This window comes from Agelaius phoeniceus, chromosome 1 (genome assembly GCF_051311805.1).
Source record: "Agelaius phoeniceus isolate bAgePho1 chromosome 1, bAgePho1.hap1, whole genome shotgun sequence".
Taxonomy (NCBI): domain Eukaryota; kingdom Metazoa; phylum Chordata; class Aves; order Passeriformes; family Icteridae; genus Agelaius; species Agelaius phoeniceus.
Genome location: NC_135265.1, coordinates 66,377,121 through 66,399,955, shown reverse-complemented (window position 1 = coordinate 66,399,955; position 22,835 = coordinate 66,377,121). Strand labels below are relative to the sequence as shown.

The following is a 22,835-nucleotide window of genomic DNA, read 5'->3' as shown; positions in this document are numbered from 1 at the left end:
CACAGGCTCGGGAAAAGACCCCTGTTTGTGTGGGTGTTGAGGAACAGAAACTGCTGCTGTCAGAGGTCACCCTGGAATGTTTGTGTCTAAATGTTTTGCTAAGATACAACATTGTCAGTGGGGAGAAAAGCAATAGCAAGAGAAACTGTGTGGTAAGTGAAATAGTTTCAGAATTTCAGGAAGATATGCTGAAACCTTTAAGGCCAAAAGGACAGTGGAGTTAAATGTGGTCCTCCTGAAATCAGTGGGAGACTTGCTAACATTTAGATTGGAGTTCAAAACTTTATCCATAATGTTCCCTGTAGAAAATGCATACAGGCTGCTGATTTTGTTTTTGGGGCTGTAGTTGAATCAACTTGTTGGTTCCATGTTAGTGTGCTGCCTTGGTTTAAACTCTTACTCCTTTTTTTTTTTTTTTTTCAGTCTGCTTCCTCATATATTTTATGAGATGTTGCACTTAAATAGTGCTAAATTAAAAAAAACAAAAAGGAAACAAATGTTTAGCTTTTTTCATTGCATGTAGTTGAGCAAGTCTTTCTAAGGCAAGTCTCACATCCTTGGGTCATCAAGTCATGTTTGTTTTATTTTTGAGGAACAGTCTTTCAGAAGAAATTGTGTGATAGCAAAGCAATTGTATGCCTCCTGAAAAACAGATTTTCTGTACAAACAAATTCTGTTTAGAATAAAAATAATGGATAATAATATTTTCTTAAAATATTTTGACAGCACCATTTTAAAACACTCCAGGAGTGCTTAAATGCTGTAATAGGCATCTGTCAGGTACATTTGCAGTGCTTCTGCCACAAAAGAAACACAGTTACTAATCTTTCTTCAGTCTTTCTTGCTCATGTTTTGAATGAAGCACATGAGCATGATGGAAATGAAGAGTTTTTAAGCTCTGCTTGGGCTGATTTACAGGCTTTGCTTGGAGCCATTACTAAGGAAAAAAGTGCAGCAAATAGCACCAATTAAAGTTTAATTGGCACCTCAGATTGCATGAGCAAGGTGTACCATGGCAGAAGTAAAAAATTTCAGAGACCTGATCTAATACTTCCGGAGTTTGTCTGCTTTCTCTTCTAATGATTACAGTAGCAGAATTTCAGCTGTTTTCCAGAATGATGTTGCTGCTGCTGTTACAGTGTACCTCTGTGTTACCAGTCTCCAGTTAGACCTGGTAATGGAATAGCTGATGCCAGCTTGGAATTTTCCTCACAGAAGCCATATTTAAAAAAAGCAAAAACTGAAGTTCCTCAGCTCAGGCCCAGTAATTCCACTGTTTTGGTTTTTTTTTTTTTTTTGTTGGAGTCTGAGGATGGAATGTTGGCGATCATTTTGGAAATTAACAAGCCATTAAAAAAAACCAACAAACACAAAACCAAAAAACCCAGCACAAACAAAACCAAGAAAGGAAATAGCAAATAATTCTAAAAGAAAGTGGTTGATTTCCTGCTTAGAAGCTTGGCAGGGTCCTGAGTTCCTTGGGGAACCATGGTTTGGATTGCAGGTGTTGGGGGTTGTGTTTGCTCAAGTGGTTTGCACATTCTAACGCTGATCTGACAGAGAGCTTGAAGTGCTACCACAATCCAATTTATGAATAATAATAAAAATGCAGTACTGTTATGTCTCACCTCCTCTCTCAGACCTGTAGCCCTTTCCAGACTCATTTGGTGTATTCTGCTCATGGGGCTCCAACTGCTGATCTTCTCACAGAGATAAAGCAACTTGCTGAACTGTTCTGGGTTTGCCCCCAGAACTAAACCATGTTTACAGACACCTCGTGCTGCTGCATAACCGCTACTAATCACTGTCACAAAAAAAGGCAGCTCTTTCAACAATAGGTACCATGGGAAAGGAAGATACACGTGAACAAAATGCAAACAAAAAGGAACCTAGGGACTTTGTTTGCTCTTCACAATTCACTGCTCAGAGGCAATAGGTGAAGTTGCCACGTTCCAGTGATTCAGAAAACAAACCACAAAATGTTATTGTGAAAGAAGCTCCTGGAATGAGTGCAGCATGTTAAAATGTAACAGGAGGTTTCACCTGCATGGAAAAGGCTTATTTTATCTCCATCTTCTTTTTATTTTATTGTTCCATTTATTACTACTTTTCACCAGTTTTTCTCACTTGAATTCACTGGTGTTATATCTTTCTCAAGCCTCCACATTGATCTTGGCTCTTCTCACTAAAGTGAATCAGTAGTGTGTGCAGTATTCCAGGGTGATGATTTTTGAGCAAGGGTAGGCTGAAGAATGGAAAGTTTCTCCTAACTGTGGAAAACTTTCCTTTCTTGGATGATATGCCACAACAGTCCAGCTCACCACTGGAAAGTAGTTAAATGCAGAAGATTTTTATGTGTAAACTAGTAAAAGGTTAAAGATATTAAAAACATTTTCCCCAAGTGACTGTGTGCCAGTGGGAAAAATGTTTAATGAATATTCTAATCTGAAATTTATAATTTTGATTATTCAGGCTGCAAGCATGTTTTTTTTCCAAAAGATGTTGTAAGGTACCAGAAGTATCTGTTGAACTCTGGTCTCTGGACAGCCCTAAGAGCAATATTTTTTCAGTTTTATATTAGTAATTGAGGACAGTGGAGTTAAATTGGAGCAAAATGAGTAAAGTAGAAATGAATCATGGCCCTTTTCTCTATGGCAGTAGAGAGACAAGTATCTCTGTTAAAAAACAGAAGGCAGAAGTAATCGTAGAGAGGAGCATTTTCCAGCACTGCTGTTTTTCTGCCCTTTCCACCAGTTCATGTGGTGCTTGGGGAGATTTCAGGTGAGGTGCATTAAAGGATTTCCACACTAGAAACCTGTTCTGGTTAGAGACTGGTTGCTCTTAAAATGTACAGAGGGGCCAAGTCATTTTCATCATCAGTTTGAAATTTTTCAGAAAAAGCTAAACAGACTGCTTTTTTCATTGTCAGTGGGATTTCTGTAGATTTCTGTGATGGAAACTCAGTGTTTCTTTTACTCTGATATCAGCATTTTACATGTCCAAGGCACTGGAGCAATTTCCTAAAGCAGCAAATAACCATTAAACTTAAGTACAGCAGAGGAGGTAAAATAATTTTAACACATAAGTAGGGCTGTCTTATATCTGTACATAGACATGTGTTTAAAGAAAGGTTGGGTGGTGGGAGCATGAGAAGTACTTGGTTTCATGATAGCTTTCTCATTCTAAATACTTTTGTAAATATGCAACTTACTGTAACAGTTTCATCATAGTTTGGATAACAACATGGGTCTAAGACTTCTGTAATCTTTCTTTTTCCTTTGTCTTTTCACTACTTAAAAATAAATCTGGAAAAAATAAATGGTATATAGTATTGAAGGATCAGGCACTAAAAGATTGCATTATTTCAGCTGCTGGAAATATTCATGTGTTTGGTTTATTGTATGTATTCTGTATTTTCCACAGCTCTCTTCCTGTTAAGCTACAAATCTCACCTTGTTACTCTTTGTTTGCAGTGGACACAAAAGCAGTTTGTGTGCCAGGTAGTGTATAGGAACTGCAGAATGGCTGAGTTGTGATTATTGGAGCAGGCTTCACTTCTGATATTTCTCATCCAGAGCATCATCTCCTTTCACCTTGTATGAATGCTGTTGAAACATGCAGGGTGAAATTTCTGTCTTCCTACACACAGGCAGCAGAGTTGTCATGTGTGCTTTGGTAGAAGTGCTCAGACGTTTGAAAATGCAGCCTGAATCAATGCGGGGGGCTGTGTGAGGGTGTATGGACTGGGGTAGTGCTTGTGCATGTGCCGCTTCCTGGGGCTTTCAATTGAATAGGAAGATGCTTTTCTTCTGATCTGTGTTAATTCCTTATCCTGTGAGAATTAGAAGTGAAGGCAGTGTCTGAGGCTGCATGAAGGACAATGGGCAAGAACCGGGTGCCAGAATGATGTCACCCTTCAATGTATGTAACAACCAGCATAACTGATCAGTCATTTTAAGCCAGCCAGTGAAGTCATTCCTCTTGCCAAGAATTCATAAGCTTACAGCATTAAATTTTATAATGAGTGAAAAACATAAGGCCAGACTTTCTTTTTTTTCCTCTCATCATTTTATTCACTTATCAATATGAGCAAATGAGGTAAATGTGCCAGCTACGTGGGTAGAACAGTTTATAAATATAGCTGTAATAATTGCTGGCTAATTGGATCATTCCTTCATTGTTGCCCATTTTATAAATATCCTAGGGTTGGAAGGAGTAGATTTTAATTGGCAAATGTTGGAGGAACTCATTCTCCTTAAAACAAACAAAAAAAAAGTTCCTTGACTAATAATCAAGCAAAATAAAGAAATAAAATCTTGTTCTGCTAGACAACTGTATGCTTCTTGTAATTTGGTCTGGCAGTAGGAAATTAAGTATGGAATCTTGCTTTGGGAGGGTTCTGGAACCCCTGTTAATAACCTCATCAAATGGGGAGCAGTCAGTCTCCAGAGCAAAAGAGCTGTAGTTCTTGAAAAACATTAGCACTCAGAAATGTTACCTGTTAATAACCTCCTTAGCTACATCCCTCCTTCCCACCCTTCTCCTCTCTGCCTGTGCCATGGGAAGGCAGCTCCTGCAGGCCATGAGGCGCTGCTGTATCAGGATACAGGGGTCAGCAGACAGGCTGGTCCAGGTGCTGCTGTTCAGGAAGCACTTTGGTTTGATTGTACACATCTTTCTCTGAAGGCTATTTGTGAGCTAAAAAGCATAACCTTTATCTTCCCAGGACAAGGAAAAGGAATGTCCTGCTTCAGACTCAAAGCATTCCTGGTTTCCTTCAGGGCCATAATCTCTGTATAGATTTAGCAGCCCACAAACAGGCAATGCAGAGTAGAGAAGAAGTTTAGCAAAAGATATTTTTTGTTTCATGTATCTTAACAGTTTTAAAAACCAATTATTAGAATTGTGGCTTTTATGATGCTTTTATTCACGATAACTTGTATGTTTCAATAGCATATGAAAGACACTAATTTTAATGATAAGCATATCTCATTTTCTTTCAGAGAGGATTAAACAGGAAAAAATTGACTCCAACTGAATTCAGCAATAAGGAAAACTCTGAATCGAGCACTGAACATGATAAAGAAAACTCATTTATCAAAACTGTACCAAGAAGAGTTAAAATATTTGATGGAGGGCAAGTATTGTACTTTGTATACTAGATATCATTGGGGAGATTTTTTTCCTAGATTCTAGACTTTGCAGAGATGTTGCTTCCTGATTGATTTATTTTAAACAACAGTTGCCGTATTGTGGTCTGTGGATGTTGGTTTATGTTTCCAAGAAAAATGGAAAGTCATCAGTAGCATGGAGCCATGAGAGTTATGAGATGGGGTAATAAAATAAAGAACAGTAGGCTGTGCGATTCATTTTTTTTTCCCAGGGAATGAGCATTAATCAGTGCTAAGAGCAGCTAGATACAGCCAGAAATGTAAATTCTGTTCCTATGTTTCTCTTACATGATAAATAATACCTATTCTGCAGCAAGGTTGTATAACTGTAGCTGGAGAGGAAATAGTCCAGGGGCTAAGGAGCAGCCTGCAGTGCCATCTCTGTCTGGCAGCTTGCTGTGGCATACACAGGCTGGAGAGCTCTGATTTGAAAAGTGCCATGGAAATACTTACTGAGAGCCCTCCTCCCTGCACCATAATACTTCAAACCTGCTGCCTGATGTAAATATCTGTTGTTTTAGCTACAGTGTTGCACTGTGTGCAAAATCTTATAAAATTTTTAAATAGAAAAGCGGATTTTTAAATAGAAAAGTGCCAGTAACACCTGTAAAATTTTGTAGCATAAATACTTCATGTTTGATTAGTCTCAATGGTCAACTCTAGGGCTTTAGTTACTTTATTAGTACCCAATTAGGTTCCCAATTTGAATCTAGTCTAGGCCAGCAGTTAAATCATTACCAGCTGCCCAGGTAAAATATTGTTGTATCTCTGCTCAGATGCAGACATTTCAAGGACCAGGTCACAAAAGTGTAACACAACATTTTGCACCCTTGAGTGGAAATATGAAGGGCATAATTGAATCTGAATGACTTTTTCTATCTAGAGACAGTCCCCATAGGCTGAGTCCAGAGGACATTGATAGGGAATTTTAAAGACTTTCTCATCATTGTAACTAATGTTACTCCTTTTCTGCACAAGGCAGAGCTTCCAAGATGCTCTTTTAAAGCTCCCTCATGGTGCTCAAACCTGCTTCCAAGAACTGACACCTTTAAAAGATATGTTCCTGTGTTGCTAAGAGGAAATTTGAAATCTTTAAATACTTAGTATCAACAGTACCTTTATTTAAAAAGATTAGCTTCTATTCCTAAACAGGTCTATGACTAGCTAGTGATAAATATAGATATGAATTTAACAAATACATGCAGGAGTGAGCAGGCAAAGAGCATGATTGGTTTTGTCAGTCATGGATTTTCATCTCATATGTTATTTTAAAAATTCTGGTAGCTGAGAGTTTCTAGCTGGACTTATTTTTCCATTACAACTGATTGCCTACTCTCATGGTACTGTTACTAGGTACAAGTCAAATGAAGACTATGTGTATGTGAGAGGGAGAGGGAGAGGGAAGTATATCTGTGAGGAGTGTGGAATACGTTGCAAGAAGCCCAGCATGCTGAAGAAGCACATTCGCACACACACCGATGTCCGTCCTTACCACTGCAATTACTGCAACTTTTCCTTCAAAACTAAAGGTAAGGCTACTTTACTGGGTATGTTTTTCCCTTTTTTTCTTTCTACTTTAAAGTACAATTCTTTTCTTCTCTCAGTTGACTGTTCATGAACTAAAGAGGTTCCCTCTCTGTGGCATTTTATTATCTAATGCTTCAAATATTTGTAATTTATTTCCTGCTTTTCCTTTGTATTCTGTATATTTATTTATATGATCACATTGTCATATGAATGAACTGTCTGGCATGCCACAGTGGGTGAGAAATTGGAGTGGAAGAGGGAAATCATGGGAATATGATGAAGGTTAGGTGAAGACAAGTGAGATGGTTAGCTGCTCACCCTAGACAGAGATGGGACACAGAATTTTAAATCCCTTACAGTGTCTTTTGGAGGTAGGAGGTGGACGTATATTGTACTCGTAGTGGCACTCAACCAATTGCTCTAAGAAAGAAATTGGCCTCTAATAAATTACTATATTGAAATTATTTTTTTTTTAACTCTTAATGGACAAAGGTTCACTTTCCACTTGACCTTCTAAGACCCAGAGTTGGATGTCTACTTTTTAAAACCTATTTATAACTTTAGATACTAAAGTGTATCCCAGTTTATGCAGGCAGTATATTAAACAGTGGTACATCCAGAACTCAAGTGAAACAGACAGGAGTTCACAGCCAAAATAATTTCAGAAAAAAAAACAGTAAAATTTTTCTTGGCTTTGAACATCATTTAGCAACAATTTCCCCCAAGCTGTAACCTCAGGAACATTTGTGTTTTTAGTGGGTTTGAGACTATGCAGTGGTTGGGTGGAAGACTTCCAAGAAATAACGCAGTGCTGCACAAAGTGGGATGAATAGGCTTCAGATGTGTCAAAACTCATTACTGCATCCTGACAGGCTGGGTCATCATATTGCCTTTATGATGAAATGCTGGAGTGCAAACCCAGTAAATTCTCATTATGGTTTTTGCAGAGGAGGGGTGCTGGCCGAGTTCAAGTAATTAAGTTCTACCCATGTAAAGATCTCCCTGGTTTCAGTCATAGCAGATATTTGTATTCACATCCTCTTCTGCATTTGCTGTGCCTGGCTCGTGCCATTGCTGCTGGCAGTCAGGTCACACAGTTGTGTGTTTGATGTTTGGTAAGCCACTCTTCGTGACAGGACAGTATAGCCAGCAGCTTCATGAAGTGCGCAAAGACCGGAAAATTTGCTATTTGTGAGTCAGTTATGTTCACAACAATTATTTCAACATTTGGGATGAGTTACCACCTTCATTTCAAAGCAGAAATAAAGTACTCCATAACCATTGAAGATCAGCATTGCACTTTAATTTTTCCTATTTAAACACCTTCAAGAAACATTTTTTGTGAAGTTTAAGGTGGGCAGTTACTTCTAGTAACATGCATTTTATAATTTACAGATCTGAGCCACTCTTAGCCATTTCTTGATATTTACCATATTTTCTTTTTAAAGGAGAAGGGGAGAGCAGCCTGTGGGGCCTCTCAGCTGCACATTCACTTTTGAGATTCAGATCAAGTATGTTCATGCTCTGATTTTGAATAAAATTAACATGTTTGCTTAAGTTGGCATTGAAAGTGATTACAGTAAAAATAGAATTCATCAAATACTGGAAGAGCTGCAAGATACAAACTTCAGTTTCACGTGATAGTTTTCTGTCAATATGACTCTGAAGACTGAATCACCCCTTTTTATACTTTGCCATAAACAAAGGAGGGATCTCTTACACCAGTATAAAACACATAATAATTTAGAATTTCCATCCTCTTCTATTTTATCTCAATAAAAATCTTCCTAAATGTAGACAGTGAGTTGGTAGCATTCAGGATAGTGAATCTCCTGCAGCCCTTGACAGCTTGCATTGAGGGACAAGGTTCTAGCAAACGTGAAATCAAATTATGAGGTTGTTATAAATGTACCTGAAGAAGAGATAGACACGTTGAGCATATATTTGTAGACATTTGTATACTCACAGAGCAGATAATGTTTTCTTTTTTTTTTCCTTAAGGCAATTTAACAAAACATATGAAGTCAAAGGCACATAGCAAGAAATGCATGGATTTGGGAGTCTCAGTAGGCTTAATAGATGACCAGGATGGAGAAGAAGAATTTGGTAAGAAATTAAAGTCTTCTTTCTTTATTGAATTATTGTGTCTATTTTGTCATCTCAGCTTCTTACCCTTTCTTTTCCGAAGCTTTTTAATTATTGTACAGGGAAAAGATACAGAGAGAAAAATCTTAAGAGCTAGTCCAAGGGAGCCAGAAACACTGGAAAAAATTCCACTGAAAGAAATGACAAGCATATGCTAAGGATAAATTGCTGCTGCATTTTTCACAAAGTGTTATGCAGTTTAACTTTATCACTTTCACAGATAAATATGACAAGATTGAAAATACCAGAAAAACAGCTGTTTGCCTAGAAAAAATGCAGTCAAGTGTAGTACTTCTTTGAAAATAGTTGTGCATGAAATGGTCCAAGTTTTGGGATGCATATTTCATGGAAATTAAATCACTAACATGCCACACAAATCACAAATATGTTGCTGAGTGCCTTGCAAGGAGGTTAATCATCTTCCAGCATAGAATTCTGTCCTCCATCACAAATAATTGGGATAAATCTGCAGATAGAGAACATACAGAAATTAAAAACATTATTCATCTTCACCTGTTCTACTTCTTCATTAGTGATGAGAATGTTTTCAGAATGAATGTATTTGCTAAAAAACTTGAATTCTGCACTTCCCACATCCCAAGAAGATTCTACTGAAGAGGAGATGAGATCAAGGACAGTCAAAGAGGCCCAAACCAGGTTCATGAGTGACTTGCTTGTCATGATAAGAAAGGTGTGCCTGCAGCAGAGCCAGTGAGATGGAGAGCAGGATTGTGCATTAGGACAGTTTGGGATCTCGGCATGTCTCAGTGCAGTGATGGCATTTTTCCCTCCCTCGCATTCCTCTGTGGGGAGATGAATTGTGTTGCCTTGCCTTGGTGTATTTTTCTCCCTCCAGTGGAATAGTTTATTAGATTGTGGATGAGACTTGGAGAAAAGATAGCAGTGGGGGTCTTTATTTAAGCTATAAGAGAAAAGAAAGATTAATGCACTTGCTTCCATATGACAACCACTGGCAGAATAAGCGAATCATCTTGAAGCTAATTCTAAATAATGCTGGGAATATGACTCAGCTGCTGTGATTCAGTAGTGCACTAGGTAGAAAGAAATCTGTGTTTTTCCCATTTTTGGCCTTCTTCAATGAACTCTTTTTTCATAAGCAAAAAATATGTCTCCCTTCACAATTTGAGGTACCAGATAAATAACACCGAAGATAAGCAGTAAAGCAAATGACTGTATTTTTCTTACAGAGGAACAATTTTTATTAATATTTTCAGTCTTCATATGACAGAAAAATTGTCACTTTTTTAAGCAATATTCTCTAGCATTTGACATTTTCATGAGTTGTGTAAACAACAGGTGAACAGATATTTCCACTTACTAGAAAACATTTTATTGATTGATAAATTGATATTCCCAATTGCATGCATTAAAATTTGCATTTGTGATTATAATGCAATGGGAAATGTTTCAAATGTTAACTGAATTTTCAGTAACATGGGGTCAAAGGAAGCCACTTCAAACATTTGTTGAATGAATGCTTTCCTTTGACTTCAAGACTATTCAACTGAAAGAGAGAGAGGCTTTCCCTTTTTACATATCATGTACAGGCATGTTTGACCATAGCATAAGTATATTATATATGCCCTGAAATATGTTCTTTGCTCAGCACAGTAATTGAATAAATGAAATACTCTATTTTGGAAAAAAAAAGCACAGACACATACAGGACTTGTTACATAATCCTTGAAGTTCTTCATAGAATTTAATTTTATGGCTACAATGCCTATTTTGTTTTTCCCCAAAATAGAAGATGTAGCACTTCTTCTTTAACTGGAGCCCCAAACAAAAATAACCACTTGGTGATAAAACCCTGCCTTTTCCAAAGGATCTGGCTCAGGTACCCATAGCAAAACCAACAGTGCAGCACAAAGTTCAGCACTAGAAACCTATCCAAGAATCAGGGTAATTAAACCCCTGATAAAGGTGCATTTGCTGCAGCCAAACCAGTCCAGCCTCTCCAGTTGCTGCAGAGCACAGGGCATTTGCAATTATCCATGGAAATTCAGTGAGTAGCCCTGCACTTCAAAAATGTGATTTCATCTATCTGCTCACCAGGCCAGCCATGAAGGTTTTTCTCAGGATAATTCAGAATCTTTTTTGTCAGCCTATTTTAGGGCAGAATCAGGAGGGGAAAAAAAAGCGTGATGTATTTACATGCGTGGTTTTTGTTGTGTGGTTCAGTTGCCCTCTCTGAAATCCTGAACATGCTAATTTTAGGCAGGGTTTGAATCAGCTTCAACCACCTCTTTGGCTGCCCTTTCCCCAGGGCAAAGCAGCAGAGCTCACACTGGGGCCAGCACCCCTCGTGCCAGGTCTGGGCTCAGGGACAGCCCTGGCAGCAGCACGTCACCCACAAAGGACAGTGTGATGGGCCGTGGGTACTGAGCTGCACTTGTGGTGTTACATCTTTGGTGCTTCCACCCCTCCTCCCTCTGGCATGCATTGCTGGCACAGTTGTGCCACATATCCTTCAGATGTTTTAAAAACCAAATCTTCAAATGCTTAAATGTTTGGGGTTTGGTTGTTAGAAATGTTCTGTCTCTTAAAAAGTGGTCTGTCTATTCCCATTGCTTTCCTCAGCTGGAAGGCAACGTGAGAAGCAGTAGAGGAAGGTGCAGAAAATCTGATAAGAAATAATTATGACCTCAGAAAAAAAAACTTCTTCCTGAAGACTGTGAAATTGGCCTGTTTCCTGACCTGTAGAATGTCTGTCTGTCTATCTGTCTGTCTCCACCTAATTCATTATCTGAACATTTGGGACACTGATTATTCTTATGGTAATAGAAATGTCTGCACCTTTGCTTAAAATAACTAAGCTGTATGTCTTCCACTAGAATTCCACTTTGAATTAGAGAATTTACCCAGAAATTTAAGAAAGCCACCAAAGGAATTTGCTGGTTTCAGTCATTTGTAGCTTTTTTTTTAAAGTCTGGGTAATCACAGTTATTTGAATATACAATTTTTTGGATTCATATGAGAAGCCAGCTGTGACCGACAGCAGTACAGATTAAATGGATGCAAACTGAACAAGGAGTGCAAACTCATGCACAATCCTGAGCACAGGCAGACACACACACAGAGTCTGTTTTTTCAGTAATCTGAGAAGCTGAAATTCTGTTGTGTTGTGGTGTCTCGGGAAAAAAGAAAGATGCTCTCTAGCTGTCTGAGACTGTATGTGATCAGAGCTTTTAACATAGCATTCTTTGTATTTGGACTTGTCATCATTTGGGTATTAGTAAATACTTTCTGGCCTGGGTTTTTGTATTCAAAACGATTCCCTCATCCATTTATCTTTCATCTTCTGCTCTGTGGAATGTTCTTGTCACCAAAATACAGGGTTACAATGTGAGGAATGTTAATATCTGAATTAAATTGTCAGAGGAGGTGAACTGTTTAGTGTGACAGACTGCAACTGGGGATATCCTCTTTGGCCCTGCTCACACGCTCACACAACATTTTTCTATCTAGTCTTAAAAACAACAATAGTATGTGTTCTGTGTTCAAATTACAACAGTTAAAAACTTTGAACTTGTAATAAGCTAATGTATGAATGGTATGGTATGTCTGAGTAAACTTGCACAAGAGAATTTCTCGATAATGAAATCAGTAGATGGGCAGAACATTTAAGGGGTTTGTCTGCAGAAATTCTATTCCAAAATATTTATTATTTTTACCAGTAAAAATAATGGTAAGTTTCAGATACATGTTTAGAGATATCTACACACACACATATTAAGAAAATACTTTCATTTTCTGCAGTATTATTACCACAGTTCTAAGTTAATTAGCTATATGTTACTTACAGTAGATTTTAAGTCAGTTTCAATGGCTCTTCATTTGCTTAATCATGACTCAGTCTACTTTCACTGCATCTGCATTTAAGAAGTGAAAATAAATGAAAAGCCTTGCAATAATATACTCCTTTTACAAAGAGAATGGAAGGCTGGTTCTGTGTAGTTTACAATAATTATTTAAATTTTTTTTTGGTTAATATCAATGTCTGTTTTTCAACTAGATGTACATTAGGCATGCTGAAGCCCTACACCCACAGTCTGACATTAGACTACCTAGTGCTAGGTTTGATTTACAATATACAAATTACTTTAAAAGGTTTAGGTGTAAATAATCTCTTTAAGCAGAAGTTGCTCTTACTTTTTGGTGTAGTTTCACTTCATTACTTTCTGTCATCTTAGGAATGAATGTCAAAAGCCCACAGATTTTCTTCTTCTCGTTTTTGAGGAGCCCTGGTGATCACCAGTCTGAAGTTAACCCAGTAGATGTCACTGTGAGTCCTGTAGAGCAGTGGGCAGTAGCTGAAACAAGACTGAAATCCTATAATTGAAGCCTATGAACAGGCCTAGAGTGACAGGAGGACAGCAGGGTTGGGTACAGGTGCTGGCATTGTTTAACCCTATCTTGTTTACTGCTCTTTAAATTTGTGTGAATGGCTGTGGAAGGATCTATTGCAAGTCTAATACAACAGGTGAAAGGCAAGTCTAAGTTGTAATTGTTTAGAAGAATGGAGTGAATTGATGACACACAGACCTCACTTTCTGATTTATGATCATATTATGACATGCTGAAAAATATTTCTGCATTTCTTGCCATAGTCTACATTTTTTCTTGAGTTTGATGGAGAATATATAAAATATATATTATGGATGCCTTATTTTTAAATGCTTTTATGTAAATGCTAGTCCATAACTGAAGATACTTCCAGAACTTGAGATAATGAACACTGCTTTGTATTACTCAGGTGCTAAAAGCCAATACATGTAATGAATTTAGATTTAGATACTAATAGATAGTGAATAGATACTTAGTAAAGTAGAGCTGCATAGTTATACTCTGCATAAGTAGAGCTAATGGCAGTCATATAGTTATCTACATAACTGCACATTTCCTTAGGAATCTGTAAAACTGAGCAGTCCAGCCTTGTATTTTCAAGCCGTTCTTGTCTTCCTGCCACTGAAAGAATGAAAACGAACATTTTTCTCTTTATGTGACAATCTACTTAAATATTATTAAGTTATAACTAAATGTGACAAAGTTACAAGCTTTTGAACTTCATCACTGGATTTGGTGCAGAAATTGCTGTATCTGTAGCAGGTCCTCAGTAAGTCAGGTCATGTGGCAAAGATACTGCAATTAAAATTAAAAGCTGTAAGTTGAGGTTCTGAAGAACCTTTATTTTAGTACTTTGCAGTATGATGATAATTAGATGGCTGTTGTTAAAACCATGTACTGTAAGGATTCCTATAGGGAAAAACCTCTAATAAAATGAAAAACTTCCAAGTACATAAGGAGACATATTTCAATTACCTAATTTATAGCATCCCAGCTATGGAAATAGCAGTATGTGGACTTACTAGCCCCAGGCACCTCACAAATGGACATGTTAGGATGCTGATAATTCCAGCTAATGCTATTGTGCTAAAGAACTTAGAGTTCTTTCTTTTCTGCTCTGGGTAAAATGTCGCTATAACAGAACCTTGTCCAACAAGCTCAACACCAACACCACAAACACAGTACAGAATTGACCAACTGAGGACTGAAATAAATGAAGGACCAAGGTATTTTTGCCTATGATTTGTAGACTCTTCAATACATAGGATAAAAACTTCAGTTTTCTTAAAAATAATTGTAGCTGGCATGTGAACAAAATCCCCAGTCAAAAGTTTTGTCCATGTTTCTATTAAGCCTTTACTTCCAGCTGTTCCTAATTTCTGCAGAGTTCAGGTCTGTAAAATTCACTTACTTGTATGAAGTCCAGGAAGAAGAAAGAGTCTTTCTAAGAATTTAAAAGAAAAGATTGCAGCAGTTGACAGAGAATGAAAGGCATCACCTACTCTTCCAAAAAGACTCTTGTAAAGAATTGAGGCTGTCTTGAACAGTTTGTCTGTTAAAATGGTGAGAGTTGAGTTACAAATTCTAAAGAGAAGTAGCTTTCATGAGTCTTCACTTAATAGTGTGAAACTTTTTTCCTGTTTTCTTTTTTAAAAAAGAAACTGAACTTTCATGCCAAAAGCCATTTCTCCATATGTTAGGAGCTTTTAAATTTATGATACATCCTTCATTTGAAAATACCGTACACCATTTTACAACCTCATACAAAGTTAAACACAGAAGTAATTTTGTTCCCGCTGGAAATTGAGTCAGTTTTAGTTATATGTATGTATGTGTGTGTATATATATATATATATCAGCTACATAAGCATATGGTTATGATTGTGCATAGTTCAAGATAGGAAGTAAAGAATTATCTTTCCCCAATTAAAACTGCCAGAGAACTTTAGTAGGCAGGGTACAATTACCAGAATGGGATTGGAGCCAATACTGCTTAGTTAAAAAGATACTGCTTGGAAGAGAATCTTCCACCACAAAGAGTTGTCACAGCCTCAGCCCAATGCCTCCTTCAGAGGAGACCCATAACCCTGCCCGGGTCTTTTAAAACTTCAGCATTGGGTCCTCTTGAACTCCACCGAGGCTTAGTGGGATCACTGATTGGAAAAGCCTGGGCACCTCTTGTTTCAGTAAATGTGCACTCAGGTATAAAAGCCAGAGCAAAGCATTCCTTTGTGAATTGCCAGAACAAGCAAGTCAGGAATCTTATTTTTTACTCATCTGATGTTGCAAAGCGGTGTGGGAGTAAGGGAACCACATTCATCGCTGTCACCTCGCCTACACTGCAGGCTCTGGCTCCAGGTAAAACCACACTCAAGTAGAAGCTGGCAAATGCACAAAGGGTGGAGGTAAACAGGGAAACAATAGAGGGAAATGATATCCCATGGAGTCCTGCATGTAAGGAATCTGTTCCACACACAGTTTCCCTTTCTCTTTCCATGGCTTTGTTGTAGAAAGCTGGGATGTATGCAGAAAATTCCTACATAAGCAGCATTTCCTAGTAAATCGGTAGCATTTTTAAATGTTAATTTGAAAGAAGATGGTTTCTTCTAAATCATTGTTTGCACATATTTTTTCCTTGCTTTACAAATGCATCAAGTCAGTCTAATCACCTCAGGTAATTCCTCTACCAGTAGAAACAATCATTCATTATTGACATCAGCTTTCATAGAAAATGTGATTCATGTGGAGAGAGGGAAAAAAGAAAGGCAAGAATCAGTAGGATTTCATAGAGAATAGTTATGTGACATTGGTAAAGAGACTGAATTTAAGAGGGAGTCCAGAGTGAACTCTAAGACTTTGCAATGTGCCCTTCATTATTTAAAGAGTTGCAAGAAAGCTGTAGGTCACCCTTTAGATGTGACACATGGAGAAGTCTTCAATATCTGTTGAGGCATTGAGGAAATCACAGAATATTCTGCGTTGAAGTGACCCACAAGGATCATTGCAGTCCAACTCTTAGCCCTGCACAGCACCATCCACAAGAGTCACACCATGTGTCCAAGAGCACTGTCCAAATGCTTCTTGAACTCTTTTAGGTTTGGTCCTGTGACCACTTCCCTGGTGAGCCTGTTCCAGTGCCCAGCCACCCTCTGGGTGAAGAACCTTTTTTTAATATCCAACCTGTCCCTTCCCTGACACAACTTCAGGCCATTCCTTTGGGTCCTGTCACTGGTTACCAGAGGGAAGTGTCGGTCCCTCCTCTTATCCTCACGAGGAAGTTGTAGCCTGTGATGAAGTCTCCCTTCAGTCTCCTCCTCTCCAGGCTGAACAAAGTGACCTCAGTCTCTCCTTATAAGGCTTGCCCTCAAGGCCCTTCACCATCTTTCTTATGCTTTGGATGCTTTCTAACAGCTTGCTATCTTTTTCATATTTTGCCTTCCAAAACTGCCCCCAGCACTGGAGGTGAGGCTGCCCCAGCTCAGAGCAGAGCAGGACAATCCCCTCCCTTGCCTGCCTGGCCATGCTGTGCCTGATGCCCCCCAGGACAGGGTTGGCCCTCCTGGCTGCCAGGGCACTGCCGGCTCATGTTCAGCTTGCCATCGACCAGGACCCCCAGGTCCCCTTCCATGGGGCTGCTTTCCAGCCTCTCATTCACCAATCTGTCTGTACAGCCAGGGCTGTCCCATCCAAGGTGCAGAATCTGTCACCTTCCTTTGCTGAATTTCATACAGTTGGGGATTGCTCATCTCTAATCTGTCACGGTCTCTCTGCAGGGCCTCTCTGCCTTCAAGGGAGTCAACAACTCCTCTCAGTTTTGTATCAGTTTTGCTCAGTGTCCCTTCCAGTCCTGTGTCCAAGTCATTTATGAAGATTTTGAAGAGCACAGGGCCACAGATGGGGCCCTATGGAACCCCACTAGTGACAGGTCGCCAGTCTGATGTCACCCCACTCACTGTAACCATTTGTGCCTGACCCGTGAGCCATTTTTTCACCCATCACATGATGTGTTGTTTATCCAGCTGTGGGCTGGACATTTTATCCAGGAGAATTCTGAGAGACACTATCAAAATCTTTACTGAAATCCAGAAAGGTTACATCAGCTGGCTTCCCTTGGTCAACTGCATGGGTTACCTTGTCACACCAGGAAATCAGGTTTGATAAGCAGGACTCTCCTCCCATGAAGCTGTGCTGGCTGTAACCAATGGCTCTGTTGTCGTCCAGATGTTTTTCAATACCTCCTGGGATAATCCTCTCCATAACTTTACCAGGCACAGAAATGAGACTGACTGGTCAGTAGTTTCTGGGGTCCTCTTTCTTGCCCTTCTTGAAAACTGGGACAATGTTAGCCAGCTTCCAATCAGCAAGGACCTCTCCAGATTCCCAGGACTGCTCAAAAATCAGGAGAGGCCTTGCAATGACATCAGCAGTTCTTTAAGTATTCTCAGATGAATCCCATCAGACCCCACAGACTTTAGGCATCCAGCTGGAGCAATAGCTCCCACACAACTTCAGAGTCGACTGGGAGTTTATCATTCTCACAACCATGGTCCTCCAGCTCAGGGCACTGGGACCCTCCTAGTTTGTCATTGGTGTTGAAGGCAGAGGTAGTTGTTTCCATTCAGAAATCAAACATATGTAGATGTTCTAACATTTTAGATATGTTTGCTTTGCAAGTTACTGAAAAAACACTGTTTATATGAAGAATAGAAATGACAGAATTATAGAGAAAAAAATACCAAAAACATTTAGTCAGTCCACATGTTGTTGTTAATAATATCTTTAACAATCATACTTGCCATAATTTTGGAATGGAAGTTAATGAATTAATTTTTCCATCAAAATGTATTTTCTATTTTTAACAGCTTTGTCTGTGGATGAGAATTATAAATTAAGACTATTTAAAATTCTGCTAAATATTTTTGTTAGGATCATTCCAATGACCTGGAGGATTTGGGGTATTTTTAATAACATGTCGGACATGTTCACGTCTGCTGTAGTAAATGTAGGAAATCTAGTTTCCATATTTAGCTAATGTACAAATTATTGTGTAGGCAAAGAGGGGGAAAGTCATTACAGGGGGATTTTTCCAAAGAAGCTCTTAGTTCCCAATTGCATTGCTCATTTGAAACCCTAAAGCCTTATAATGGTGGGTAACTTACTGAAAGATAGCTCAGTTAAGCTCAATTATTTCATATGGAGTTCAAAATGTTGGTTTTGGTTTTGGTAACTTAGCAGCCTAAAGTATAGGCTGTATATTCAAATTCTTTTAAGGGTCTGATTTTTTTCAGAATTGTTCATTTTGATGGTAAGTTGCTATGTAAGTAAGTAAGATGCTGTTCCCTAGAACACTATCTCTGAGATTTTATCTAACCAGACATCTTTGCTTTTACAGAGCCAAATGATTTTTATGCAGATATGTTTTTTTGGACAGTTTAAGAGACAGACCTTTAATCAAATACAAAATATTAATGTATTCAAAGCATTTTGTCTTTTATAAAATGATCCCAGACAGTCTGGCTTGGAATCAGACATAGCAGATGGGATTTTCTGTCGCTTTACTAAAGACAACTCTCTTTCCAAGTTAGATACAAAAGAAGGTGAAAAGCTGCAGTTTAACTGTATTTTGTAGAGAAATTTACCCCTAGACAGAGGTTTGGCTATAAGGAGGGCTTCTTTATGCAAACAAAGATTCATAGGTAAGTTTTGATACAATTAATGCTTTCTTGGCTCTTAGGACATCTCAGGTAATTTTTTAATATACCCTTCAAAACATTAGTGAAGAAATCTAGTAGGGTCTAATTTTGGTCTCTTTTGCTTGTTAATGAGACAGATTCTTGACTAACAGCCTCCAGTCTTTCTGTTTGCATCCTTCAAAAACCTTTGTAGCCATGATTCATATTAGGTATAAGGACACCCACTTAAGAGTCAGAGCCAGCCAGAGAATATCCCACTGCTAAGGTTGACAGACCAGCCCCTCATAGCTCTGGGAACCTAATGAACCAGGAATCTGCTCACTGCTCCCCAAGCAGAAGAGTGAAGGGTGACTTTGAGCAAATGGTTACAAGTGGCATGAAGGAAAACAGCCAAATCCAGAAGGTTAAAAACAACATAGAAACAGAAGATGAAAGATTATATAGCTGTGCAGTTAAATATGTAAGCTGGAAAATAAAAACCAAAATTTAACTCTACCCTGTTGCTTTGCTGCAGTGGGGTGTGAGTGGAAAATACATGTGCCATGTGGTTTTTTGGTGGTTTTAGTTGTTCTCTCCTGCTTCCTTCCCAAGTCAGCCCAGGACCTTCGTTGCCTTAACTTCTCTTCCACTTTTGCAGGTGAGAAGCAAAGATTTGGCTATGACCGGTCAGGATATGACGTGGAGGAGTCTGATGGTGGCGATGAAGATGAAAATGACAATGAGGACGATGATGAAGACAGCCAGGCTGAGTCAGTGCTATCCACAACGCCCTCGGTGACGGCCAGCCCCCAGCACCAGCCCTCTCGCCACGGCCTGCAGGATGCCGCCAGCACCGACGACGACATCAGGCTTCCAGACTGCTTCACCGGGGCTCACACGGACTCCATGGATGGTCTCCCAAAAGCACTGCTGACCAAGATGACCGTCCTTAGCACAGTGCAGTCGGTCAGCAGGACCTCCAGGTCGCCAGCAGAGTCCACCCATCAGGAAGCACATGAGGACAAAGCCCAGGAGAGAGGAGTGGGTCCCTGCGGTGCTGATGCAGCACTGACAGACATTGCTCCTGCATCTCCAGGTCGCCAGATGTCTGTGGATTACCCTGATCCACATACAGCCTTGGGCCACTCCTTAATACCAACTGCAGCTCTTACAAAGGTAGGAGTGTCTGAAATCAGGGAGAGGGTAGGATTTTAAGTCCTCCTTCTAAAAAGACCTTCTTGGAGATTTTTCAAAGAATAAAATGTTTGCCTTTCCCTTCATTCTTAGAATTCTTCGTGATGAGTCTTTCAGAAGAGTTAAAATTAGTCCAAGCACAAATATATAGGACTGTAGACACAAGGATGTTGTCAGAGGATTGCTTTTCAAATTCTTAAATTTGATTGTAATCTCCCTGAAAGGTTTAATTGTAATATGGTCATTTCAGCTGATGTTTGGAGCTGGTAGATTGTATTACAAATCAGAAGGAAATAACAAATACGTGGAATGAACATACAGTGCTTGTTATGTTTTCAGGGGAAAGTGATAGAATTCAGCAATCAGTTCACTCTGAAATCTGATGATACAATCATTGGTAATTCCAAAGGGAAATTAATCTAGTCCCAAAGTGTTTTGCCTTATCACTAAAAAAAAATGGTGCAGTTGTTTATCTATCCTCCAAATATGCTTAATAGTAGAATTAGAAAGAGCACCAGATGTTCAAGGAAACTAGAAGATTGCCCTTGCACAATAACAAAAGGAGAGATGAACACAGGACTGAGACCTGAGTTCCCAGTGCTCTCAGCTTTTGTCCAAGCTGAAAGAATATTTTAATCAGAAAAGGATGTATTTTGCCCATGCACGTGTTAGACATGTGGATTTTCAAAGCAGTGTGCAGAAAGATGAGGTCAGTCTGTGTGCAGGTCTGTGGGAGCATTCAGTAATTTTGGCAACTGTTTTTTTTTTTAAACTGTGCCCATGAAATCACAGAGAGAAGTGGCAGGTGATGAGCCTTTTTCATTCAGCAGCAGCTTTAATGAACTGCTATGGGGATGGTAGAAGTCACTTACCAGACTGATCCTAAAGATACTTTTTGGAATTTTTAATTCTTGCTACAGACCACGAAGGCATTTGAGCTTTTCAGAGCAATGTTCAAAAAAATGAGTTGTACAATAGTTTAATCAAAGCACTGCCTTCTCCATGATGAATGCAATATTTAGAAATATTATATAAAAAGAATTAATCGTTTAGGTTGGAAAAAAATATTGAGATCATCGACTCCAAGCTTAAACCTAACTGTGCAGTTACAAAAAAGTAACAGAAAAATTTCAAAAGCATAAAAAGTAAAAATTTCAATCTGTTTTAAGTACTTAGTGGTTTGTTTTTTTCTTTGAAAACTTACAAATTTACTCTACTAGATTTATTTTTTACACCGTTTAAGATAGCAAACTGTTGACATGGAGAAACAGTAAAAATTATTGCTGCATTGTATTGTTTGACACAGGTTCATCCTGGCTTGTAGGAACTGTGAGTTCATGTGGCAAATGTTAATTGGAGCGAGTTTGTAGTGTGACAGAGAATAAAATGAAGTGGTCTCTGATCACTGTATATGCCTGCCTTAAAATGGGAAGGGTCCTAGTATTTGGAGTTTAGGTTCCATTGTTGCTGGTGGATACCAGAAGGACATTTAACTGAATGTACTCCCTCATTAAATAGAACCACTGAAGCCTCAAGTAAATATTCATGAAATTAAAAATGTTGAATGGTGTTCATTTATATAGCTCGAATAATTGTCTACATTAATATATTAAAAAAAAAAAAAGGAAGGCATGTAAGTAATACGAGGAAGCAATTCCTTTCCAGATTTTCTTTTCCTTTCCTAGACCAAAAGAAGCATCAGCCTTGTGTCTCTAGTGGTTAATCTGCAGTCTGTTCCTATTGTGAATGGCTGTGGATCCCAGATCTTGCAATCGAGAAAAGGAGTTCTCATAGCTCAGGAAGGCTGTTGTACATTCCTTCAAAAGCATCCGTACCAGTTTATCAGGATCTCTTGTGAGGTGTCAGTTCTGAGAAAGATGTTGACTTCTTTCTCACACCCATCTTCTCATTTAGACTGGATGGCACTGCATAGCCAGTTAATCATATTCTCCCTTTGCCAATACATTTTCTACAAGCAGATTTCAAAAGTATTTCTGTCTGGTGTTGAGTTTTTTGCCTGCTCTAGGAAATTTTTGAGAGTTAGGACTGTAAAAACTAAGTAAGGTTGCAACAGAGTGTGTGTGCGATCAATGTGCCAAAAACAAAAAGATAACCATGAGATTGCAATTGCACATTCAGACTACTCGTTTTAGGAGGTTCTAGGAAAGGAATTGCAAGCCTTGGTCAGTAACAGGCTGTAGGAGAAGAAAAGGGAGGATAAAAATAGTATTATAAATCCAGGTGTGTGCACCAAATAAATCACAGTGAGCTGAGGCAGCAATGGGATGTGGATCCCACATCTCACTCCAGTATCCACCCATCACCTCCACTTCTGCAGGAGCTGTAGTTGTCAGCCATCTCCTGTCATTGCACACCCTGTCTGTCTCACTAGAAGCACCTATGACAAATGTGCCATGATGCTGCCTCTGCCTGCTGGAGGCTGTAATGCCTTCAGGAGAGGAACCCAGTACATCAAAAATGCCAGCTTATGCTTATTTAACCTTCTTGCCTGAGGTAATTTCCACATAAAACAGGTCTCCAAAGCCTTCTCACCACTTAAAACACACGTGCAAAATATATTCAGCAATGTTTTTGAGCACCAGTGTTTGAGAGAAATTAAGCAAGGGTAATTAGCAGAGGAAAATGCAATTAGTGGGTGAGGAAGGAGGTGGAAAAAAAAGGAAGGAAATCACTTCATTGTTTAAGCTGAGCAGTATATACTATGAACCATTTTGTTGTTGTTCTTTCTGAAAAGGGG

At 38.9% G+C, this 22,835-nt stretch overlaps 1 protein-coding gene across 5 annotated transcripts in view; it reads left to right on the top strand.

Moving 5' to 3' along the window:
* HIVEP1 (HIVEP zinc finger 1) overlaps window positions 1–22,835 on the top strand; it is a 128,014-nt gene that overhangs the window by 96,008 nt on the left and 9,171 nt on the right. For all 5 annotated transcript variants that reach the window (XM_077180796.1, XM_077180793.1, XM_077180782.1 and 2 more), the window contains 4 exons: window positions 5,004–5,137; window positions 6,525–6,700; window positions 8,700–8,804; window positions 19,542–20,059. In XM_077180796.1, coding sequence (XP_077036911.1) covers window positions 5,004–5,137; window positions 6,525–6,700; window positions 8,700–8,804; window positions 19,542–20,059 — 933 coding nt within the window. The remainder of the gene's footprint in view (window positions 1–5,003; window positions 5,138–6,524; window positions 6,701–8,699; window positions 8,805–19,541; window positions 20,060–22,835) is intronic.